This window comes from Staurois parvus, unplaced genomic scaffold, assembly GCF_062004578.1.
Source record: "Staurois parvus isolate SC_StPar_1 unplaced genomic scaffold, SC_StPar_1.0 ptg000321l, whole genome shotgun sequence".
NCBI classification, from domain to species: Eukaryota; Metazoa; Chordata; class Amphibia; order Anura; family Ranidae; genus Staurois; species Staurois parvus.
This window is the reverse complement of record NW_028318117.1, coordinates 5,928,507-5,955,506: the sequence shown is the minus strand read 5'-3', so window position 1 is coordinate 5,955,506 and position 27,000 is coordinate 5,928,507. Positions and strand designations below refer to the sequence as shown.

Sequence of the window (27,000 nt, the reverse complement as noted above, 5' to 3'; positions counted from 1 at the left end):
AACAATTCTCTGGCACTGAGTAACAATTCTGTCTGTCCCTGAGTATGAATTCTGTGGCCCTAACTAGCGTTTCTTTGTCCCTAAATAACGATTCTGTGGCCCTCATTAACAAGTCTGTGTCCCTGAGTAATGGTTCTCTGTCCCTAAGTAACTTCTCTCTGTCCCCAATTCTCGTTTCTGTGGCCCTAACTCTGTCCCTGTCCCTAGTACAGAGCGGTCTGCCTCTGTTCAATGACTGCAGGCAAATGAAGATTTCCAAAATGGCCGCTATATATACCTCGACCATTACACAGTGCTGGCTGGCTGGCTGCTGATTGGCTGATGCGATCACATGTCGTTGAGGAATGCATTATGGGGCAGCGCGCCTTGTCTGCGCGCCTTCCCCGACATCCCCGCTCCGTCGCCGCACATGTCAGCCGCCATTTTCGGAAAAATTTCGATTCGCGCGTCCGAATTAGGCTGTTTTTCGGATTCGGCACGAATCGAAATTTTTCCGATATTCGACTCGAATTCCACTTCGGATGCTTCGATTCGCTCATCTCTAATTACTTCTTATCATTATCAGTGTTCATTACTACTTGAAATGTGAATAAAAGGTGGCAACAGTAAACCGGAACTAAACCCATCAATTTAGGTAGTTACATTCAAAGCAAGTTTAATTCCACTCTAAGCACTCCTGGCAGCATTATAGTTTGCCCCAACCAGTGTCATTTGTTATAGTTTGTCCCAACCCTGGCTGGCCTGGCTTTGAGGAAGAGGCAAGCCCTCGAAACGCGTCAGCCTATTGGATGTCTACACTCCCTATTGCGGACAGTCACATAGCATGGTGTTGACCAAGCTGTTCTTTTATGACGTGCCTTTGACTTTACTGTCGTTTGTGAGTACACCAACTTTTATTTCTTATTAAACATTATTTATGGTAACACACTAGGCCCATGCACCCTCTGTTTGTTCTTTCTTCATTCAATATATTTGGATTTCCCCTGTCTATTGAGGGCAGCGAGGTGTGCATATTGCAGGACATTCATGATGTGGTTCTAGCCTACATTGAGTCCATCCCCAAGCGCAGGAGCATTTGTGTTTGCTGGTTATTTGTTATAGTCTGTCCCAACCCCTGTCATTTGTTATAGTTTGTCCCAACCCCTGTCACTAGCTATAGTTTGTCCCAACCCCTGTCACTTGTTATAGTTTGCCCAACCCCTGTCACTTGTTATAGTTTGCCCCAACCCCTGTCACTTGTTATAGTTTGTCCCAACCCCTGTCACATGTTATAGTTTGTCCAACCCATGTCACTTGTTATAGTTTGTCCCAACCCCTGTCACTTGTTATAGTTTGTCCAACCCCTGTCACTTGTTATAGTTTGTCCAACCCCTGTCACTTGTTATAGTTTGCCCAACCCCTGTCACTTGTTATAGTTTGTCCAACCCCTGTCACTTGTTATAGTTTGTCCCAGCCCCTGTCACTTGTTATAGTTTGGCCCAACCCCTGTCACTTGTTATAGTTTGTCCCAACCCCTGTCACGTGTTATAGTTTGTCCCAACCCCTGTCACTTGTTATAGTTTGACCCAACCCCTGTCACTTGTTATAGTTTGTCCCAGCCCCTGTCACTTGTTATAGTTTAGCCCAACCCCTGTCACTTGTTATAGTTTAGCCCAACCCCTGTCACTTGTTATAGTTTGTCCCAACCCCTGTCACGTGTTATAGTTTGTCCCAACCCGTCACTTGTTATAGTTTGACCCAACCCCTGTCACGTGTTAAAGTTTGTCCCAACCCCTGTCAGTTGTTATAGTTTGTCCCAACCCCTGTCACTTGTTATAGTTTGTCCCAACCTCTGTCACTTGTTATAGTTTGCCCAACCCCTGTCACTTGCTATAGTTTGTCCCAACCTCTGTCACGTGTTATAGTTTGTCCCAACCCCTGTCACTTGTTATAGTTTGCCCAACCCCTGTCACTTGTTATAGTTTGCCCAACCCCTGTCACGTGTTATAGTTTGTCCCAACCCCTGTCACTTGTTATAGTTTGTCCCAACCCCTGTCACTTGTTATAGTTTGCCCAACCCCTGTCACTTGTTATATGCCCAACCCCTGTCACTTGTTATAGTTTGTCCCAACCCCTGTCACTTGTTATAGTTTGCCCAACCCCTGTCACTTGTTATAGTTTGCCCCAACCCCTGTCACTTGTTATAGTTTGTCCCAACCCCTGTCACTTGTTATAGTTTGCCCCAACCCCTGTCACTTGTTATAATTTGTCCCAACCAGGGGCGGACTGACCATTTGGAAACTCGGGTACTGCCCGAGGGCCCGGGGTCAGTAGGGGGCCCCATGAGATGCCCCTGGTACCTTTTTCATAGGCTTTTTTTAGTTTGGGCAAGGACACAGGGGCCCCATGATCCCCTATTGCCTGGGGCCCCATGAGTTGTCAGTCCACCCCTGGTCCCAACCCCTGTCTCTTGTTATAGTTTGTCCCAACCCCTGTCACTTGTTATAGTTTGTCCCAACCCGTCACTTGTTATAGTTTGCCCCAACCCCTGTTACTTGTTATAGTTTGTTCTGGTCCATGTCACAGTTTGGTCTGCATGAAATGTGGAGATAACTAGAAAAAAAATGATGTTAAATAAAAACAATTGAAAGTGGTGGATACAACCTTTGTTTATTAAACATGTACAGTAATCAGAGTACAAACATTTTCATGGTAGCGGTTCATTAGGTAAGCCTTGGTCATGTGCAACCTGGGCCTTTGTTTGAGCTGCCAGCCAACACAGAATACACACAGCTGGATTTCACTTTAACTATTAATTAAAATACAAGATGGCCTATTAAAGAGGCATTCTTCTATGGCCCCTATAGTCTACCACTAGTCACCTGTTCCCTCCCCTCCCCCTTCTCAGTCTCTCCACTTTGTAAAAGCCACATCGCCCTTGAGGCAGGTAAGGTGTATAATAGGAACTATGCAAAAATGTTAAAGGATAATGGAGGTGTTTCAAGCACAGTGTCACTTTTCTTTAGCTTTTACACTGAACTTAATGTTGGTCATGGCTACAACAGCATACCTCTAATGCTCTACGCTTCTTGTTCCAGACATCAGGACATTGATGTCATACAAGGATCAGTTGCTTTGCAACACATAAATATTGAACTTTCCTAATGCTCTGCCATCCTAGATCTGTATGAACTGACTGAATGTAGCCTTTCTAAGCATAAGACTTTATCTCCTCCACAAAAATCATTTTGCTTTAGAGTTCTGTGCCTGATGCTGTAAAAGGATGCAGCGGAAATCTAACTGTAATAATAGACAACAATGTACTTGGGCAATACACGACTCCATGCCGACATTTCAATAAAGATCCAATCTGGAGTTTTTATATATTATCTACTGAACTGAATTGTCTGCCAATTTTTGCCTAGGCTATGAATAATAACATCAGCTGCAAAGATTTTTCAGCATGCTGAGCATTGTCTCTAGTAAAAAAAATCATTTTTTCAGTACCTAATTTATAGTAACAGTAAAACTATTCTGATATTTGTTTTTGGACCCATTGTTAAAAAAATGTTCTTCCAGCCAGGAAAATAATCCTGGATAAGCCAAAATACTACTACCGAGTCCTTGCATGGGCATAAAAACTGGATGGCCCAGCTGCTCAGCAACTCCAGTGAGAAGGGTGCATGGCCAAGAAGAGCTGAACAAGTTGCGCATGCATGCATTACATCGCAGCTCAGTAAAAGTGGTGACAGAAGAGAGCAATCCTTCTACAGCACATGCTCTACTAGTAGAAATATAAAAATGCAGCTGTTGTGGGAACTTGGCAGTGGTGAGTAGATTAGACAAATATCAGCTCTCACCCAATACTGGTGAGAAAATCTGCCACGGTATTATAGACATTGCTACTGTAGCATAACGTAACCCATATACAGATTTAATCTGGCACACTACTGACTGATGAAATCATGCAACAATCTGGCTGTGTGTGAGGGAAAAATGATAAATACGTACCAGCAGCTGGGATGTCATTGAACCGGCTGGAGATTGTTTTGGTAGCTGCCTATTAGGCAGACATAAGTTGCCACCTTGTACCACTCTTTGCAGTAGCCTTTCTCAGCTAGGGTTCCTCAAGAGGTTGCTAGGGGCTTCTTGAGCAATCAGTAATTTCTGACTCTCAGACAAGTAACCACTAACAATAATGATCTTTTTAGCTATATTTAAGGCCCCTTTTACACGGACAATCTGATTAAGTCCACCTGTCATTTTTTCAGGTGGACCTGTTCAGAACCTCCATGTAAAACAATGATCTTCCATTTACATTCATCTACCTCCCAGTCTGTCCAGGTTCACATCTGGCTGCCTATAGATTTGGTTTTGCAAAGATCCTGAAACAAAATAAATGAATGGACACAGATTTAACAAAAAAGTGAAATTCGTTCTCTTTTGATTCAGCAGGAGATCTGTTCACGGATCCCTTGCTGATCAAATCAGACATGGCCCATGTGAAAGGGACCTCAGGGGGCATTTTTCCCAATGACCACAGATGTAATTCTTCTCAGAGACCATCACACTATCATACCATGAGCCAGTGATATAATTATTAGTAGAGGCTCCCTGAGCCCAGAAAGTAATTTCAAGAGCTCCTTTGGGTTAAAAAAAAAGGTTGGTATAAGCTTTTTTGAAGCAACTGCCCATCAAACACTGTCCAACAGATGTGCATATTGGGTTAAGAAAAGATTGCTCTATGTTTGTCCATAGGTGACCATACCTAGCATATTAGCAAATGCAGGTCATCACCTGTGATAGTTGGAGGTGATAGTTACAGGGCTAACACCTTAATGAGGACTTAGGAGTAAGTTAAAGAGTACTATATAACATACTGTAAGTCATGACTATATGATACACAATTGCCTATCATTACTTTTTCTCTGGAGAAAAGGGATCAAACCTGTCACAGCACATGTACAATATCCATCTGTCAATCATTTTGCAGAGATCACAGCAGATCAGTTGTTTAGGGATTCCATAAAGGCTGGGGACATTTCTAGGAGGGGAATCTGATAATCTATGGTCACCTTGTTCCCGATTTAAATAATTTAAGCCCTTTTGTGTGGTCAGACACAGTGGCGTATTTACCACAAGGCAAACAAGTCATTTGCCTAGGGTGGCATTTTTCAGGGGGGGCAGCACTGCCCTTTGGCAGAAGGGACGGAAGAAGGGACACACGTGGCATGGGGACCTGGTGGGTTCCGACAGAGGCTGCGGGTTTCATGACAGTGTATGCACAGCCCGACTCTCGTTCCTGGGGATCTCCGGAGCTGTGAAGGTGAGTGTCTCTCTCCCGCCATGGGGGATGGTGGCTGGTGTATGGAAGGCAGTGGTAGTGGAATGCTCTCTTGGGTGGGAGCTAGGGGTGTTGTTGGTCAATGTCAGGCTCTCTCTGTGGGGGGCGCCGATTTTTGTGTTGCCTAGAGCAGCACAAAACCTAAATACACCACTGGTCAGACATGTTATTAGCATTTGCACAAGCTGTCAATTACCTACTGTGATGACCTTCATTTCTACTCTTGTAAAACTTATTTTGAGATGCTAACTAAGCTGTTTTGTTTGCATCCTTGTTCATCTCCCCCTACTCACTCCTGTACTAATGACTTATTGTTTCCCTGCTGCCTCTTAAGATATCCAGCCTCAGCAGGACCTGGATTTTGTTCACAGTAGGCTTGTGCTCCCACTCTTGTTTTCACTACCTCCTCAACAACCCACAGTCATTCATTGTACAAACACAATAAGTCATTGCAAACTCTTGCCTGCTACACAGCATGCATGGGCCACACAGAGAGACCTCAAGGTGAGCCTAACACATAACAGCAACTCCCACAGCATTAACTCTCTGTGGTCCACACAGCACAAAGAATACATAGAATAAGGCTAGAAAGAGGTGTAAGGGTCTTTACGGTTTACCTTCGCTCTCGGTTCTGTTTCCGTGATTTGTGTAGCAATCCAATTAAAACCACAGCTGCACGGATGCCTGCTTTTTTCGAATGGATTCTCTCCGTTGGCTGTGACATAGTTACCAGCTCCAATATCCAGAACCAAAGTAGAAATTAAAAAAAAAAAAAATAGAAAAAAAACTTAGGCAGCAAAGCCTGCAGAAATATTTTTATTTTCTCCACTCCTGTTTGTTTGCTTTGGAGGTGTACAGGTTGAGATAGGTGACTTTTAGACCAGTGACCTTCAGGTCACCAGTCAGACATCTAGCCCCACGTTCAGGATCTCTCCTCTGTTCCAGGATAAGCAGAGACATATGAAGGTTGCTGCCAGTTTTCTATAGAAGTCACTTTCCAAAGTGCTGCAGTGGCAGTTACAATGACAAGCCTATCCCGGTAGGAAAAACTCATCTGTGGCTCCACCAGAGGACCAAATGTCTTTCTCCCTTGGGTTTTCAGAAATATTCCAAGACAAGTTTCAGCTCATAGACCACAGACAGTGTGTGACTTTCCTCCACTGATCCATGATGGTGCTAGAAGACACATGCATGCACACAGAACAAACACACAAACCGATGCGGAGCTGTACCGGGGATGTCATGGAATCAAAGCCCAGGAGAGGGAGGGTGGGAGAAAAACAAACACTTTCACACTAGCACACAGAGACACAATGGCTCGGAGTTGGCCCTGCACCTGCTGGATAAAATATTAACTTTCACAGGCAAGAGGATGCTGAGTGTGTGTGAAGTAGGCGTAGGATTTAGCATCTTTGGCTGCACAGGCTAAGGATACCAGGATCTGCAAGGTGGGTGTTACCAGACGGCTTATTTCCTCCTCTTTCCTCATTCTTTCCCTACTCGCTGCAGAAAGCTGTGGATGGATTTGGTGACAGGGAACAGCAAAGTCTGGACAGAGTTGTTCAGAACTGGCTGCCTTTCTGCACAGGCAGCAGTGGAGTTGGTGTGGCAGCAGCAGAGACAATACATATTTAACGGAGGAGGGACAATGTTGGATTTAACCCTAGCTCTACCTCCTAGCTACATAGCTCATTTTATATGCTGTTGAAAAAGATATAAAGAAGGAAGCTTATCTTTGCTGTCAGATGCTGTTGATGTTTAGCGGTCAAGCCAATTTTTTTTTTTTTCATTAGATGCTGAATATCTGATTGCCGATGAAAGGCTGTACTGAATACGGCTGGGCACTGACAAGCCCTTATTGCAAGCAGAGATAAGCAATTCATGAAAAGATACCCTTTGCAGCTTCTGTGATCTGGTTCAATGCTTTCTGATTAATTGATCTCCTATATTTTCATTTTAGTTGCATATATTTGTAGAAAAGTAAACTGCGTGTTGTAACACCCCATACTATAAAAGTGGTGCTTATAAACATGCAAAAAAACACTTACAGTACAATGAACATGAGTCCCATATTGTGCAAGAATTTTATTAAAAATAAATAGAAGCAGACAAAGTGAGCTTTAAAGTGATTGTAAACCTCAGACATGAAATTTGAACAAAGCAAATATCTCTATAGTAGGTACTTGTCTCAATCCAGAGCACTAAGTGTCATTTATGTCTGCTGCCTCATTCCTCTGCTATCAGCATGAGTCACTTCTGACAGGTTTTCCTGACACCAAAAGAAAAAAGGTGACAGGGGAGGGACCTCCAGCATATTGACAGACTCAGCTATGTTCCTGTGTGCTGTGTGGAAGGGAGTGTGTCTCTTCCCTCCAATCAGCTCTCAGAGCTCTCCTCACTAAGCCAGTGACCAGAAGTTCCTGAGTAGAGGCAAACTTTCACACTGGATTACTGCACAGATCTGGAAGAAATACACAAAGCACACCAACATTCAAATAGGAATACACATGCCTCTTGTATGAAGACAAGATTTACCTATTCTGGAGCTCAGATTTAAAGTGTTACTAAACCCACAACAGTAAAATCAGTCTGTATATGCAGTAAAGCATGCTTGTTATACTCACTGTGGAACCCAAGGGGTTACTCCTCTGCATTGTGTAAAAAGGCATCTCCTGGTAAGACTAACTGAACCAGTAGCCATTCTGCATATGCTCAGTTTAGTATGTATTGCTAGAGAGGGTTTGTTTGTGCATGTGATCAGCACAGGGCCAATCAGCACTGTCCAGACAGAGGTCAGGAGTTTTTCATCCTCCTAGAGCAGAAAGAAAACTCCTCCTACAAGCTTTAACCAGTGCTCTGCTGAAGTCACAAGATTTCTCTAACTGCTGATGAGAAAAGGTACTTAGCGGTTTATATTTACTAAAATAATTGCATTTCCATGTTCTATGTACTGTGGGAGACCAGATATAGTGAATGCAGGATCATGGGTTTAGTAAAACTTTAAAGGGAATATATATATCTTTGCTACAAATTTTCCAAATTTATTTATTTATTTCAGGTACTTATATAGCGCCGTCAATTTCCGCAGCGCTATACATATATATTGTACATTCACATCAGTTCCTAACCCTCAAGGAGCGTACAATCTAAGGTCCCTAACTCACATTCATACATACATGGGCCAATTTAGACAGGATCCAATTAACCTACCAGCATGTCTTTGGAGTGTGGGAGGAAACCGGAGTACCCGGAGGAAACCCACGCAGGCACAGGGAGAACATGCAAACTCCAGGCAGGTGGGGCTGTGGTTGGGATTCGAACCAGCGACCCTAGTACTGCCAGGCAGTAGCCGCCCACAAATAGATCTGGTTCCCCCTTCAGCAGGTTTGTACATACCTTATCCCATGGCTTCCGCCACCCATGCCCTCTGCTGCTTGACTGGCAACAATTCAGAGCTGGGTTACTTGCTTCGACATGCTAACATCCCATAGACCTTGATTGGACATACACACATAACAGAAGCAATTCTATTTAAACTTATGGGGCTCTAAGGTGTAGGTGTGGCCAGGCTTCAAAGAGCGCAGGAGGCTGCAGCTGTCGGACAAGGTGTGTATCACCCTGCTAGAGGAGAAACAGTGTAATGAGGGGGACTTGGGAAATGTTTTAACAAATTATAAAACTAGTAGTCTGATGTTTAAAGTTCCATAAATGGATAAAAAAAAGTATAATATAAAATTATCGCACAAGTCATGCTTTAATTTGTAAGGCCTCATTCACATGGGCGTACCTATCTGTACACCCATACAATGGGCTGTCTTTACTCACACGGGATGCACAGGTTTTTTGTGCATCCACATGTAGGCAGTCACATTCATGTCTGTTGGGAAAAATGGCTGCACAGGCACAGCCGCTGGTCCCAATTTGATAGCCATGTGGGCGTGAGTGAGTGTCCTTGAGCGAAAAAGGAGAAAAAAGTTGTTGAGGGCAAGTAGTGCACCTAATTCAATGTGACAATGAGCTAACCAGTTTGCAGGGTGCTAGGAGCAGCCTGCTGTGTTTCTGTATGGCGTCTTTCTACCTGCCAGTTCTACAGCAAGACTTGGCTACAGAGCAAGCCACTAAATTAACCAGTTATCAAAGCTGTGTCCAACCACCCAGCTACCTCACTAACTAGCTACCTTCCAATGATAGGAAGAGTGTTCCAAGAAAGGCTACACCCAATGACCTTGTTAGCACTGTTCTTAAACAGTGCAAATAAAAGAGCACCTTATTTCCTACTATCTATCCATCCATCTATCTATCTATCTATCTATCTATACAGGGGTTGGGAAAAAAATGGAAACACATGATTTGCAGGTGTGAAAGTGACGACGTTTTGCATTAAAAGCGGAAGTGATGTAACACTCTTTTGCATCCGCTGTGCTTCAAAAAGTGACTGCAGAGCTCAATCTTAGTCTTCACAGGATTGAGATTGAGCTCTGCAGTCACTTTCACAGCAGTTGTTTTCTTATTCCGGGTCACAATCCTGCGCAATGTCCTTTTTGCCCCTTTCGGTCAGTTGACCATGTCGACTGACGTTATGCTTATCAGACGATGTTTTCCTGGAAACTGTATATGCCGTTATACCTTTGATACTGTAACTTGCGACACGGCAAATAAACTGGCAACTTCAGTCACAGAGGCACCAGCTAAGCGGACACCAACAATTTGCCCTCTTTTAAGCTCAGTAAGCTCTGACATAAATTTGTATCACTAGAAGCGCACGCAGTGAATGACAAAAGTGAGGCTTCCCACCTTAGCTAGGTGTCTCATCACACAGCGGGAGCAAAAAAATATTACATCACTTCCACTTTCAATGCGAAACATGTTGTCCCTTTCACACCTGCAAATCATGTAGAGTTTCCTGTATATATCCTAATACCCTAATATACAGCTGGTACTGACAGTGAAATGTGGGTACGGTGCTTTGTTGCATTTGTAAATAATCAGCTAAAATTTCACTTGAGCAGGATGTGAAATAAGGAAAAAAATGACTTGATTAGTTCCTATATGTATATAAAACACTTCCCTTTTTCTCCATTTTTTGTAAATGAAACCCATCATGATTATTGTCAGAGCCAATTTCCCCAGAGCTCTGCAATCTTACATGTTTTCACAAGTGTGGGAAGGCAAATGCATCTTAAAAGAAAAAAAAGATTAAGCTAATATTGTCACCTTGGCTTGTTAGAAAATGCACAGGCTTTCAACTCTGTCCTTTAACATCTCAGTGCAATCTGCCGCAAATGGTCACGTTTAGTGGCAGCAAAGTATTGATACGTTCTTGTCATGAAAGAGTTGCTATGGAGTTCTCAGGCAGTAAGTGCCTCTGAGAGAGTTATTAGTAGACAAGAAATACATCACTAGATTTGATTTCATTCCACTTGTATTATTTGCTATTATTGGCAGCATTTTAGGAGAAGTGAAAAGAATAAAGTAACACTGTTCACACAAGTTAGCATGAGGGTCAACTTTGCTTTAAGGCTATTTAATGGAGGAAGTGGAGGTGTATAATGCAGTCCACTCTGGTCATGCTTGGATTGGTCTGACATTGATGGATAGGCCATATTGGAAAGTATTTGTTTAAAAAAAAAAAAAAGTTAACATAATTAGCTACTCTAAAGACGATACCCGAATTAATTGGCCAGCTATGGGTAAAGGGTAGTTTGCCGTTAAAGGGGTGGGGAGGGTGTAGGGTGTTATTGTTTTGTTTTTTTAAAGGTGAACTTACACTTTAAAGTAGAATTAAAAAAAAAACAGTCAATGAGAAAATGACCAGTATAGCCTGTGGTGTCCCTGCAGCTTTTTCCATTGCTGACTTACAATGCTTTGTTCTGCACTGTGTCTCTGTGCAGAGGTGGCCATCTTGATATAGGCAGGGCTTTACTTCCTCATGTCTGAGCCTCCAGCAAGGAGAACAGTGAATAGCACAGTAGGGACATCACCAAATCCCCGATATCCTTAGACTAGCTGTCAGAGACAACAATGTCTTAACCTCACTCTACAGAAGTGCTAATTTTCAGGAGGAATTCCAAATAATAGGTAATTTTTTTCAGGATAATATTTAGACACAACTATTGCTGAACTTTGGGGAACTAAAAAAAATACCCTTGCAGTGAAGATCCCTTTTCCCTTGCTCCCCTGGCAGCCAGTACTTTCCTCTTCCCTCCGATGTTCAGTGTTGTGAGCGGGTCCTCAGTATCTTCACAATGCAGAACCGCTGGTCCTTCATTCTGCCCCGAGACAAGGTCATTCAGTGCCCAAGATGAAAATGGCAAACTGCTTCCTACCTCACCCTCTCATGATGTGCATACCTGATCATCTTCAGGTGTTACTACACCAATCCAGGTCTGCCAATCAGGATTCACATGTACCTGGAAGTAAGCAGCACTATCATAAGACCTCCTTGCTGTGTGTTCTCTACCTCTGTCAGACTCCTTATGCTGACTGTAAATAGTAGTAAACTAGTCAGAGGTAAAATAAAAGGCAGGGCACACATGATGAGGAGTGCACAGCTTGCCACATGGTGTCTTCTGCCCCTATGACAACACTGTGCCTGGGGATGCCACTCCTCCTGCCCCCCACCTCATCGTGGCCCTTAATATGGAGGCATCCTACCTAATTAGAGTGAATTTTGCTGACTGTGCTGCTATAGGTGATGCAGAATGTTTACTGTAAACCACAAACCATTGATGTTCTAAAGGATTTCTTTCACAGAAGATGTCTTGTGCTCTACTCATTGGCTCTCCTCTTTTTTGTTGCCCTGGTCAGACGTCTCCTGAGTCTGAGTGCCTCTCTTGAGCCCAGGTGATTACCCCTGGCCATCCAGCACTTCTATTTTGCCAACCTTCTGCCCCATGCTTAGCAAGTCAAAATCTACTTTTTAGTTCCCCTGAGTTCAGCTTAACATTTCTATATTTTCCCTATAACGATCACTGTAGTTTTAAATCCATCTTTTGAAATGCAGGTGGTGGCAGCTAATGTACTCCTAAAGCTGGCCATAGATGGATGGAATCTTTGCTGGTTCATCAGGGACCAGCTGAGATTTGAATCAATGTACAAGCAGACTCATTGTACCCAAGTTGATCCAAGCCGCTTGCTATGGAGGCACTGGTGCATGCTCATTACCGAGCCCTGCTCTGTGCGTCCATAGGACACAGAGACGCGGCTCCCTCCCCCGCTTGCCTCACTGGCTGTGATTGACAGCGATGGGAGCTGATGTCTCCCGCTATTGTCTCAGCCAATGAGGAGAGGCAGTAACGGGACAGGTCGAGCGGGGGCTTGGGTGGGTATTAGGGGGGGCTGTGGGGGGAGAAACACGCTGAAAGTTTTTTACCTTCATGCATAGAATGCATGAAGGTAGAAAACCTTTAGCCTTTACAACCACTTTAAAGTTCAACTCTGGAAAAATTTGCACTGCAACTGTTACTAGCTTGTTTTGTGTAGGAGAGAGGTGAAAAGATTTACTTACCTGTTCCTCTGCTCAGCTGGTAGTTGGCACTTCCCCACCCTCTGGTGTTGGACTGTCTCTGGGCATCATCACATCCAGTGCAGAGCTGAACCCTGCGACCCCACATCTCTCCTCTACAATGTAAAGCATTAGATCAAAAAAAGCATTGATCTAGTGCTTTAAAAAAAAAAAATGGCCTTGTTCACAATGCGCAGGAACCAGAAGTGACGTTGCTCTGGTCCTCCAAGGGCATATAGATAAGTGGAGGACATCTTTCTTTCACTTGTGTCTATGACCAGCGCTGGGATCATTCCATGGCTTCTCAGATAAGACTGAGAACCACCAAGCGGCAGCAGGTGGTAGCAGTGGCGGCAGTTTGGTCTTAATGACATCAGGACCCTAGACTGATAAAGCATGGGGTGAAGAAGCTACAGGGACTGGTCTATCAGGGGAGGCGAGGACCAGTTAAGTACATTTCTCTTCCCCCTAGACCAGCAATGGGCAAACTACGGCCCGGCGGACCTTTTAATCCAGCCCGTGGAGCGTGATACTGTCAGGATGGCTGTCAGGATGTGTGTAGGCGGGGCAGCGTGACGAACGTGAGGGGAGCTAGGCTCCTTTCACAGTCCACCCTGAAGACCGGAATGGCGCGGGAACACGGCGAGAGGAACGCGCGGAGCAAAGGTAAGTGAATTGACACAGGGGGGACTTGGCTTACTACTTGGGGGGGAATAGTACTATGGGGGATGAAATACTATATGAGGGATGAATTAATATGGGGGATGAATTAATATGGGGAATGAATTACTATATGGGGGATGAATTACTATGGCGGATTAATTACTATGGGGGATGAATTACAATGGGGGATGAATTACTATATGGGGGATTAATTACTATGGGGGATGAATTACTATGGGGGATTAATTACTATGGGGGATGAATTACTATGGGGGATTAATTACTATGGGGGATGAATTACTATGGGGGATAAATTACTATATGGGGGATGAATTACTATGGGGATGAATTACTATGGGGGATGAATTACTATATGGGGGATTAATTACTATACTTACTATGGATGACACATACACATCATTCATCTACTCTTGGTCCGGCCCCCGGGTCCAATATATGAACCCATTGCGGCCCTCAAGTCAAAAAGTTTGCCCACCCCTGTCCTAGACCAAAATGAGCATTTAACCCTTGCAGTGCAGGCACTGCAAGGGATAATTTTTTTAGATGCTCAGAGTTGGGCTTTAATCCCCATGGAATCCAACAGCTTGCTGTGGGTAGCACAGATTCTATTCTACTTTTTCATATTAGCTTATTGTGCATCGTGTGATTAAATTTCAGCTCTGTGTAGGGTCATATTGATAACAAAATAATACAGGTAAGAGCTCTATTTACAAATGTGCAAAGGAGAAAGCACCACGATGTTCTCATTATTCAGTCATTGGGGTTTTCCATAGAAATAGGTGCCTGGCACTTAGCAAGAAAAGTAAAGCAGCACAAAGATGTTTTATATTAGTGTGGTATTGTGCAGAATGCCAATACTGTTAAATATGCTGCTATGCAGAAATCAGTTGAAGGTCATTAAACCCTATTAGATGGCTTAACAGTGAATGTTGAAAGCTAGGAGCGTGCACAGGTGTGGCCTGCTACATGTCAGACCACACTGCCGAACATCCCTGATCCCCACTAATGAATGGGAACCAATCAGCCTTGTTCCTGATCATGTGATTACAGAGGCCAACACGCATGTTACACCTGTACCTGGGTATATTTGACCCGCTGATTCAAAAAATAGCACCACATTTTCCCTATCAGCTCTAGTGTTTGAAACAGAGCATAAATTACATATACCACTCTTCACTCTGGTCGCCCATCAAAAATCAGGATATTTTATTGTCTTATTTTATTTAATCTCTTTGTACCATGAAAGAAACACAGAAAAAGTATCCATAACCTCTATGGTGAACAAAGAACCAGCAAACACAAATGCTCCTGCGCTTGGGGATGGACTCGATGCAGGCTACAACCACATTAAGAATGTCCTGGAACATGCACACCTTGCTGCCCTCAAATGGACCGGGGAAATCCAAATATACTGAATGAGGAAAGAACAAACAGAGGGCGCACAGGCCTAGTGCATTACCATAAAAATGTTTAATAAAAAATAAAATAGCCTGTGGCTCTGAGGAAGAGGCAAGTCCTCGAAACGCGTCAGCCTTTTGGATGTCTAAACTCCCTATTGCGGACTGTTACTCAGCGCGGTGTTGACCCAGCTGTTCTTTATGATGTGCCTTGACTTTATTGTCATTTGTGAGTACAACACCTATTTTATTTTTTATTAAACATTTTTTATGGTAATGCACTAGGCCTGTGCGCCCTCTTTGTTCTTTCCTCATAACCTCTATGGTGCCTGATCTGCAAAAATGAAACGATAAGTGGCAATACACATACATTTCCTATACGATCATAACTTTAATGCAATTAATACCTTCCACATTAGAATCCAGTGTTTCCTATGTAAAAATACATTTGGGAGTATATAACCACTCTCACTATATTTGCTAACTTGAACACAAAAACACAAACTAGGTAACAACAAATTAATCAGCAAGATTTTTTTTAAAAACTGACAAAAAATGATATACATTTGACTCTATCTATGATATTAGAGCTGATGCTGTCTAGCCAAAAACATTTTCTGAATCAGCTCTCCAAATAACTCCAAGAACAGGTCTAAAAAGCAAGGCACCAAGAAAAAATATTTTTTTTTTGTTCGGCTGTGTGATAGCTATGATCGCATGAGGTTTGATAGAAATAAACCTCTCCTATGGTCAAGTTATTTCTTACCAATTTAACTCACCGTGGACACAGAAAGAGATACATTTTTCATAGAAGACAAGTACAGTGTTTACAAAAATTAGTAATAAAAATTAAAAAAAAGTGGGCAGCACAGTGGCTAAATGGTTAGCACTTCTGCCTGGCAGTACTAGGCTCGTTGGTTCGAATTCCAATCAGGGCACCACCTGCCTGGAATTTGCATGTCCTAATTAGGAACACCCAAAGTAATCGTTTTCTATCAAGGAGTATGGTTATGTCATTTTACCATATGATGGATTCAGCCCCCCGGACAGGGTCATGTCACTAGTCATAAAATTGTGCTCCATAAATATAGCACTCCTCTAGTTAGCCAGGAGGAGCTAGCAAGGTTTTTAGTAGAGATTGGATAGCAGCCTGGTATGGGTCAGCCTGGGATGAGCCAGTACAGTCACTTTAGGTCAGGGCTGAGGGCTCTGTAGGTCAGTTCCCTGATACCTCCCCCTGCTCTAGAAGGTTGCGAAGTTTCTAGAAGGTAGTGGGTAGGGGTGAGGAGGGGCTGATCTGCACACTTAGGAGACTCTGGCCAATCCCCAGACAGGAGGCTTGGCATGGGGCCAGGGCAGCCCTTAAGTGTGACTGAGCCTGCTCAGCAGGAGGAGAGTGTCCGGTGGAAGATGAAGTGAAGGCTGGAGCGTGGAGCCTGGGAAGGGGCCCAGGGAGGGGCCTACCTACAGGCAGAGTTGCTGGATAGGATGATCTCTCAGCTTCACCGTCCCCTGAGAGAGGACAGCCTAAGAAGCAGGGAAGGAACCATCCCAGCGTAAGGCCTGAAGGCAGCCACCAACCCACGAGCTTAAAGGAGAGGACTGAATAAGTAATCCTACACCCCCTAGGCCCAATAAGGGGAGAGGGCATTGTCATGGGAAACCTGACTAGCCCCTCACCCGATACTGTAAATTTTAAAGTAGCAGTCTATGGATCCCCTTGCCCAGGGATTCCCTTAAGCAGCTGGGTGAAGAGGAAAATGCACCTGGTGGGCTGGAGAACTCTTCCAACAAAGAGACTTTGAGGTCTAATGGACTTGTGCATAGTTACTAAGGAGTTTGTCATCAGTTCACAAGTTTAATACCCCCGAACAAAAAAAAAAACAAAAACAAACTCAAGGACTGTTTACTGTCTCCTGTGTGCAAAGTCTAAAGAAGCAGGAACTGCAGGAGGGGGAGGCTGTCCACTGTTAATTTACCAGTAAAGGTGAACTAACACTTTAAATCAGAATTAAAAGCAAAAATATTTACCTTGCTTCCAAAGGTCCAACTCCTGCAAGGTCCCTCATGGGCACTGATATCTTCTTCCCGGTTTCCTCTGGGTGCTGGTCTTTGACCATCTTGATTGATTGGCGCAGGATGACGTCACTGTGTATATTCTATAGGGGATTGCGAGAAGGCAGGCAAGTGTATTTTATTGCAGACAAGACATTGCATGTCTTGTCTGCAGTAAAAAGCCTTTATGTTCACAATTTTTTATTCTTCAACTTCAGTTCCACTCTAACTTATCATTCAACTCATTTTCTCTGAGCCCAGGTCATTTAACCGCATAGGGAAAAGGGAAGCATAAGAATAACAAGCTCATCTCTATGTTACTCCGCTTTCTCCTACTATCAGCATGCTTCTTGACAGTACATGAACTGATTGACTCTTTGTACAACTTCTTTCTCTCACAGTCCAGCCCTTCTGTACAGGGACTGAAATAGACTGATACCGGGTCAACTTTAGGTACCCACACTACTTGCATAAAAATAGTTACAGAGCTGCAATAATTTGTGTCTATTATACCTTCCTAGAGATCAGCCATTAAATCCAATATAGTAGTTTGCTGCATTATAAAATAACATATAGTATTCAAAATAAATCAGGTTAGTTTTTTTTATGTAACATGTATCAGTACACATTTAAGTATTACTGGTAATAAATGGATACACTCTAGATGCTACTTATAGACGCCCTTTCATCAAAAGGCAAAAGCTCAGAACAATTAAAGCTGTATTACAAAAATGTAATATAGTGCAGCTTACCAATCATTAGATGTGGTGGCTTCATTAGTTTTATTTAAAGGCTTTTTTTTAACTCAGTTTTCATCTGATGACCTAGCCAGTAACAGACCTCCTGTATTAAAGTGCCTCCACTCTGGATGAAGAAGCACGGGGGGCACCTTTGGACAGTAGCATTAGGAGGAGGGCAATGTTACATGTATTAGCAGATTTAAGTACACTAACAAATTGAAGTGAAACCCAGCTAATACTTTAAAAGCAGTTACAGCAACATTTTCTTTTTACCTTTTGGGATAAAGGTTCTACATAAATAAATAAAAGCTGATCACTGCACCCCTGCTAGTGTTAAATGGTTTCTCATCTTCTCTGTAACCGATACATTCTGCTGGAGAGCTTATTCTAAAAGAAAATGTAAAAAAAGAAAATAAATGCAGCCATCACATCTAAGAAATGATAAACTGCAATAGAAGAAATGTTTGCTTTTATATCTAAAACTATTTTAAGTATTTGAAAGGTTTACGTGCAGCATTTTCCTTTCCATAAACACTTTTTATTGACTCACAATGTGCCACTAACCTAGCAAGCAAAATGGACTGCTTCAGAATAGCCAATTCCCTAGCACAGCACCTTCCCTCCTTGTGCATAACAACCCTCTTATCATATGGGAATGTCTAATTACTTTTTGTTTTTGCTTGTTGACCCCTCTCCTCACCTCCATACATAATCTCTTATGTAGCAGTCTGGGGAGGAGCAAAGGGGAATACTATAGAGTGTCATTTTAATGGATGCTGACTTCATATGCAAGAATAATCACAGTTCTTTGTGATGTATACACAAAGTTGGCTTCTACACGGGGTGGGCGGAGCTTGCTGTGACATCATCACGCAACTGGAACTCTGCAGGAAGCCATTTTGGTGTTATCGGCTGATGTTTGTTTGCAAGTGCTTTTACTATTTTTAAATGCGAGTGTTCTATTTTTAGAATATAGAAAAATGTAGACTAGTATACACTATCTGGAGTTCTGCTTTTATCTTTGATATGTTAATACTAGGATGCAGAGGCGTAACTAGAACCTTCAGGGCCCGGTGCAAGAAACCCTGACACCACCTTGGGGCCCTTGCCACTGGTCCCAGAGATCCTTCCCACTGATCCAGGGCCCTTTACTCCCGTTGCGGGGCTCTTTGTTATGGTCCCACAGTAGGACCCTTTCACTTTTCCAAAAATTTTCAGGGACATCTTTTTGTTATGTGTTCAGCTAGCCATTGTAGGTAGAGAACATATCTTAATTATAGGTGGGGCATTTAAAATTGGCATGGTTGTACAAGAATGATCTCTTGCTATACCCCTTTGCATATCTCTACACCCCCCAGAATGCCTCTGAAACTCCTCAGCATGCCTCTATACCCCCAGCACATCTCAGTACCTCTCAAATAACCCCCAACACACTTCTGTATCCCTTTGCACATTGCTGCACCTCCTACACATACCTCTGCACCTCCCAGCATCCTCCTTACCCCCCAGCACCTCCTAGAATCCTCTGTATTCCCCAGTATGCCTCCATACTCCCAGCAAGCCTTTGTAATCCCCAGCACACCTCCACACACACACACACCTCTGTACCTCTCCTAGAATCCTCTTTATCTCCCATTATGGCTCCATACTCTCAGCAGGCTTTTGTTACCCCCCCACACACACCTATGTACCCCCCCCCCCCTACAAACAACCTATGCACCTCCCAGCATTCTCTGTATTTCCAGGCACCCTCCAGCACATCTATGTATTCTGCCGCATATCTCTGCACCCCTCACACCTTTGTACCCCCCCCCCCCACACACACACACACACCTCTGCACCTCCCATCATCCCCTGTATCCCTGCAGCACACCATTGTACACCACAGCAAGTGATCTTTGCAACCTCTGCAGCCCTAACACATCTCTGCTCTGTGCCCAATTGATGTGCACCTCCAACCCCCAGCACACCTACCCCCTCTCCCCACACACACACACGTACACTTTCCCAACACACACAACAGTGTACTTCCAGTACAGTCAGGTCATCCCATGGTCACTCACCTGCACATTGATCTGCAGCTCTGTGGAGCATCTCCCCCTGTACCTCAGTTCACTTCGATTGCAGTTCGCTATGCTGTGGTGGTGGTGGAGGAGGCATCGGCAACTCTGTGGTGCCTGTGGGATCTCCCTCTGGCTAGCAGTCCACTTTACGGTTTACAGTGGATAGGGGAAGGGCCTCTGACCTGGTCAGGTATCGACATCGGTGCACAAGCAGAGCAACTCCCTTGTACACTGAATCCAGTGCCTGGCTGGGAGAGGCTGGGTCTTGGGACCCCATCACAGTGGTGGAATGCCAGGGCCTGGTTGCAAGTGCTACTTTTGTGACCATGGTAGTTCCGCCACTGCTAGGATGGATCCATGATTGAGGATGGTCCTGTGATGCTTATAGTTTCCATTACTTTTTGATGACTTCATCTAATAAAACTTCCATGATGCTATGTGACTAAGGTGCATTTTGACCTCTCTTTAAAAGGTCATACAGATCTGGTAAGCCTTGCATGGTGTTACCTGGTGGAGAATTCTTCAACTTTCTAGGAGATACCCTTTTCTCACAGCTGTCTATATCAGTGGATTAGTACACCATTCATCACATTCTTGATTTTTGGGGTTAGTTTATTTTTCACTACACTTGTGGATTTGGATATTTGGCTCATATTTATTAGATGTTTATTATACTGTATATTTGTTTACACTTGCACATTAATAATGTATGGATTTGTGAATGAGCAAACATAAGTTTTTATTATTCTACAAGTAAATAACATGCCTAAAATGTAGTATATTAACCGCTTGCCTGCTGCTCTATAGCAGATGTACTGCTACAGGGCGGCACGGCTGTGCAAAATCACGTTTATATACATGATTTGCATTTCTGGGTAGAGGGTACGCTCGCTGCTCTACCCACACTGCTATTGGCTGCTGGGAATGTCAAGCTCCACGTCCCGGCCAGTGATTCCCAGCCAGGACTCAGTGATTGTCGGCAAAGCTGGCATAGGAGAGACCTACAGTATGTGTAAACAACACGGGTATCTCTTCTGTCAGCATGGACATGCTGCTATGTATCTCTCTGCACAGCAGAGATATATAAAGCAGCATGTCTCCCAAGTAAAACACACACAGCACACAATGTAAAACACACACAGTACACTGTTAACCCTTTGAACGCCCCAGATGTTAACCCCTTCCTGCCCAGTGTCATTAGTAGTGTCAGTGCTTTTTATTAGCACTGATCACTGTATTAGTGTCACTGGGGATGTCAGTGGCAGTTAGTGGCTGATCGCTGCCATTACTAGTATAAATAAAATACAAATAAAAATTCCAGTATATATACCGCCATTTGCAGACGCTATAACTTTCACATAAACCAATTAATATACACTTATTGGGATTTTTTTGAGCAAAGACATGTAGCAGAATACATTTTGGCCTAAATTTTAAAGAAATTTTATTTTGTAAATGTTTTTATTGTATATGTTTTATAGCAAAAAGTCAAAAATATTGGGGTTTTTTTCAAAATTGTCAATCTTTTTTTGTTCATAGCGCAAAAAATTAAAAAGGCAGAGGTGATCAAATACCCCTGAAAGAAAGCTCTATTTGTGGGGAAAAAAGGACATAAATTTCATTTAAGTACAGCATTGCATGACTGCGCAATTGTCAGTTAAAGTAATGCAGCACCGTATTGCAAAAAATGGCCTGGTCAGGGAGGGGGGTAAATCCTCTGGAGGGCAAGTGGTTAATGCACACTTAGGCTTCCTTCACATTTTCATTTTTCCGAATGTTTTTGTGGAAGAAAAACGATGACGAGTAAATCCTATGGAACTCTTCACACTGGTCAGCTGTGGGTGCATTGTGGTTTTCTAAGTCCTGCAAGCTGCATTTAGTGCATGTTTGATGTGGAAAAAAACAGTCCTCGTCATTGAAATTAATGGAAAATGCATAAAAAAACAAATTAAAAACACACTCGCGGTTGTGCTTTTGCTGTGTCTTTTGAGTCACAGGTGCAAAATGCACCAGAAATATGGCAAGAATGCGGTAAAAATGCAGCCAAAACACAGATGCGTTTTTACCATGTTTTTGCAATGAAGCAGTGTAAAAGTAGACATAATTACATGGGTAAATTGTTTTGGAAATGAATGGCCTGACAACAAGGTATTTTTTAGCCACTTAAAACCTCCTACCAGGGGCCCTTTAAGTGGGCTTTAATGTCTGGGAGGCACAGATTCTGTATCATGTGACTGCTGTGATTGGCTGTCACGGTGGTCACATAATTGGGCGCCCGTCCCATTGGCTCCCAATAAGAAAGCCTTAACCGAGAGCTGTTGATGACAGCTCAGTGCGCAGGGAATGTGCAACACACAGCCTCATGTCGCAGTGGATGCACATGTGCATCAATTGGGCATTAAAGCCCAACCCTATTGCCACCAAGGGCTACATACAGGACAAATACAGTGGACTACTTGAAGTGGCCTTAATTATATTACATAACATGATAACTAGGGGAAACCTTGCTATAGGAAAAACAACATTCTAACTTTTAAGCTTTCCCTGTTTTCACACTGATAATGCTGTGTGCTTAATAACCAGCCATAAGTTCACAGCATTGATAGAAGTGCTATTTCGGTGCCTGTGCTAATTCTGTGTGGGCTCCAGTGATCTCTACTGGAATGTGATCTATTTCAGATAGGATAAATTTGTGTTACCCTGTCTGACCTGCCTCCCTCATTTTGTCCTGTCAGAATGCTCAACACATGATGGATCTGGATGAGACATTCCCAAAGGTGCAAATTCTGCTTCTGACTAGTGAAACACATGCATATATTCATTGCCAGGGCTGTCTGTTCATTCAGCAAGCATGAAAGGAAGAGTATGCTATCCACACATCCTAAAGGCAATGCATGCTGAAGACAATAGAGATTTACTGATGAAAAATGTCTGTTTCAAATGGCAACTAGTCTGTTTCAGTTGTTTTTTTGCAGCAAAACAAAAAGATTTTTTTTTGATTCTGTTGTAACTTTACATTTTACTTGAAGTACATGATATAGTCTGTCCATAGCATTAAAGTGGCTGTAAATGCTGAGAGTTCTTATCTTAATACATTCTCTGCATTAAAATGATTCACCCAAAAGTCGAGGCTCGGCTCGTTTGCTTCCTCCACCCCTCCACTGCCATATTTGGCACCTTTTGGGGGGGAGCGGATACCTAGTTTTGCCCCCCTCCTTCCTCCCGCAGTCTCCTTCACAGGTCTCAGAAGACTGCTGGACCAATCAGGATTTGCAGCGTGACTTGCGCATGCACAGTGGGCACCTGACTGTGAAGGCACTAGCTGTTACAGCCCGGTGCCCACAGTTGAGATGCCGGAGCCGGGAAGACAAGGGATGGCGCAGGTGAGTAAGTCGCTGGACCCTGGGACAGGTAAGTGTGTATGTATTAAAAGTCAGCGGCTACAATTTTTGTAGCCGCTGACTTTTAATAAACACAAAAGTGTCTGGAATTCCACTGCAAGCAGCACATGCTCATTTTGGTGTGCGTTGTTATGGAGGTTTTTTTTTTTCTTGGGAGAGTGCATGTGATCAGCGCAGGGCCAAACAGCACTGGTCAGACAGAGGGTCAGGGGTGATGCAGCCTCATAGGACAATTAGAGGGAACTGAAAACTCCTTCTACAAGCTTTAACCAATGCTCCACTGGACACTGATAGAAGTCAAAAGACATATATATTGCTGATGAGTTGTTTATATTTACTAAAATATTTGCATTTCCATGTTCTGTGTACTGTGGGAGACCAGATATAATGAATGCAGGGTCCTGGGTTTAGTAACACTTTAATACCGTTTTAAAGGCATTGTACACTTTCAGAAGTTTTTTGTTGTTTTAACTAGGTATTAGTGTAGTTATAATCCCTGTGCTGTTTGTGTTACCAAGTAATCATGGACTTGTGTTGTGACTGTTGTTTGTAGCGTCATGGCTGATTGATTCCCAAGTCCATGTATTCATTCACCAAGCTTGTCCCTATTCACCAAAGGGACAAGCAACTTCTTGTTCTGGGTCACACAGTGTCCAGTCCATGCCTTGTCATTTCCTCTTGTTGTAGTGGGAGTGCTAATGTTATAAAAGCACATCTCTTCCAGCTTGGCAATCTGTCTGTGAACGCTCTGCCTGTCTGCATCTGTGTCAGATCCAATTACTGCACCTGCACTAGGGATAGACTGGGAGACTGTTTGATATTTAGTTTCTTCTCAGGAAATGACAGATATTGTGGGATATGTAGTTTCTTCTCAGGAAGTGTCAGTTCTTATATTTTGAACACAAACAGAAACTGCTGACACAGGAACGGGTGGACTGACAACTCATGGGGTCCCCGGGCAATAGGACATCATGGGGCAATGTGTCCTCACCCACACTCAAACCACACCCAAAAAAGCCTATGAAAGGTACCAGGGGCATCTCATGGGGCCCCCTACTGTCCCTGGGCCCTCGGGCAGTGCCCCAGTGGCTAAATGGTCAGTCTGCCCCTGCACAGGAATGAAGGTCTACTCTTCTATAGGCTGGCGCACAGGCCAACAAATGACACCATGAGACTACATTATCCATGCACATCTTGTACAGGTGAACCATGCAAGTGCAGTTAGGAAGGTTTAAAATGCTTTTCATTTTTGTTAGATTCTGGAGAGCTACCTAACAGCATCTCTCTCTAGAGTATTTATTTTATTACAAGTACTTCTATAGCACTGTCAATTTATGCAGCGCTATACATATATCTTTTATACATTCACATCAGTCCCTAACCCTCAAGGGGAGTACAATCTAAGGTCCCTAACTCACATTCATACATACACATACTAAGGCCAATTTAGACAGGAGCCAATTCTCCTCCCAGCATGTCTATGGAATAAGCCCTGGTTCTCACCATGCAACTTCAGGTGCGACAATTTAAAAATTGCACCTGCAGCTCCATCTAATATATTTCTATGGCACTGTCTTAATCAGTGCGATCAAAAGTGGCGCAATTTCAAAAACAGTCCATGCGCTACTTTTTTTCTGATTTCATTGCGACTTGAATTGGCTTCTGTTAAATGAAGTCGCAAGCCGCAGTGAAGTTGGAGGTACAAATTGCACTGATCTGCAGCTTTGAAATTGTGCTACTTCAAGTGAAGTTCCTGAGTCACTTGCAGTGGCCACTATAAAAGTTTAAGAGGTTTCCAACTTTCCAAGGATAAATTCTTGATTCATCATATATTATGGAGACTAACAAAAGGGAATTAGAAAACGCATAGGTAGATGAGAACATCCTAACTTCTCAAGTGAAATCAAGAATGAATGCAGTTACCTTGCTGCTGAATGATCCAAGAGGTAGAAGCCAGAGGTTGCCTCCACCTATAACTTAAATCTCACTTTATTTTATTCACTTAGCCAGCTCTTTCATATTCTTCTATTTTTTGAAGATTTTAACCTTTTTTTTTTCTTTTTTTGCAGTCTGTTTAAAATTATGCTAATTAATCTTGCCAGTTGGAAAAACTATTTCAGCATGTTTCAGCTTCTCCATCCTAAAGATCCCAGCTGTATAAATACTGGGAGAGGCTGGCAAAGTCCATATGAAAACCTGTGAAATGAGAAGCTGCAAAAGCCGAAACCACTGTAAAGGGTCATATTTGGTGGGCAACACTGCACGCAGGGAACGATTGGGGGATACATTTTGCCATTCCTTGATGCAAGGCATCTCAGCTGTGGCCTATGTACACCGTTGCAGCTTAACAGAGAGCAGTTGGGGGCAGTAAAAACACAGCTCAACCGCATGTTGTTACAGCTCCCCCAACTCAAGCATAATTGGGGCATAAGGTGTCACATTTCCTTCTTTCTATACTTTCACCAAGTAATAACTCAAGATGAGCCCAGAAGTGGTGTATTTCATAATGGTTTAAAGGGGCTTTGATAATTTTCCTTGTTTGCGTATACATGGGTCCAGAAGATAAAGTGGAGAAAACTATGCTGGAGGTGCAGTTGCATGGGAAGGAACTGGAGCTGAATGAAGGGGACGTGTGTTAAAATGCTATCTTGACTTGCATAAACATTGAGTCATATATTTCTGGTGAGTATTTCATCTATCTATTTACATAATTGAGGATTTTATGAATGAACATCATATAAAATGTCTAGTGGGTCAATTTTTCTGGTGAGTGTTCTACTAGCTTGGTTGAAAGCTGTGAATGACCTAAGCCTAAGAAAGATGTACCTTGAAGAAAGAATTCCCATAGAGTTTGGAGCTAGCTGAGACTATACAGAAAGAAATTATGACTAGATAACTGTTAAGTAAATTTAGTTCTGGGTTCACTGTAATCAATCGGGCTGTGTGTGATTGTTTAGGCCTGGTTCTCCCTGTACTCCAGAACATTCTGTGCTGTTCTAGTACATAGGTTTGTAGCAAGGCAACTGTCTGTATACTGTCTCAGCCAATCCCTGTGGGAAACTGCACAGATGGTTGCTGGGAAGGTATATAAACAGTATGAGATCAGGAACAGAGGTTTCTTGTCTCCGAGAAAGAAATCTTAGCCTGGGGGGCTGTTTGCCCCCTGGGCAAGCCTGCCATGTGTCTGCTGATCGATGAGGTCCCAAATGGGCTGGTTGGGAAGCCTACTTTGCTGAAAGTTGCTGGAGCTGACTGAGGGACTTGTCGTCTGAGGATCTAGCCTGGTATTACTGGAAAAGTGTCTGGAAGATATTGGAAAGTGGCAACCAACTATCCAAGGACATTGGTGAGTACAGGCTGGTGTGAGAGATCCTTCAGACTGTGCGCTACTGTCATCCCTCTTGTGCTAGAGTAAGTTTTGTTCAAAAGGGGGCATGGTATCTTGTGTCTTGGAGAAACTCAGTCCATTAACTGCTTGTGCAAGGTCTCTGCTCAGATCTTTAGTAGAAAGTTTAACATTCTCAAATGTCTCTACAAAACTCAATTCACTATTTACTGCAAGCAAGGATTTGTGTTCACATTACTGCTGCTGCTTTTGCAATAGAGACAGTGCTACCTAATGGGAATTCACTACTAAAGTGTTCCTGAAAAACTTGGTCCAATATTTGCTGCAAGCAAGGGCCCTTGCTCACCTTACTAAGAGAAAGCGTCCTACTAGAGGTTACCCTGAACCTATCTAAGTTCAAGTTGCAAGCTGCAACAGAGCATCAGAAAAGCATACCTCTACACCAGTGGTCTCCAAACTGTGGCCCCGGGGGCCAGATGTGACCCTT

General features: G+C 43.3%; 1 protein-coding gene across 4 annotated transcripts in view; it reads right to left on the bottom strand.

Annotated features, from left to right (window-relative positions):
• The window catches only part of RAP1GAP2 (RAP1 GTPase activating protein 2), a 918,850-nt gene that overhangs the window by 414,975 nt on the left and 476,875 nt on the right, over positions 1-27,000 (bottom strand). Inside the window, exon 1 of one of the 4 annotated variants that reach the window (XM_089683780.1) lies at positions 5,941-7,009. The exons of 1 other annotated variant lie outside the window; for it this stretch is intronic. In XM_089683780.1, the coding sequence (XP_089539906.1) occupies positions 5,941-6,047 (107 nt within the window). In that variant the 5' untranslated portion in view covers positions 6,048-7,009. Of the gene's footprint in view, positions 1-5,940; positions 7,010-27,000 lie in introns of those variants that run through there. 2 more of the 4 variants (XM_089683781.1, XM_089683777.1) reach the window with 2 other exon arrangements.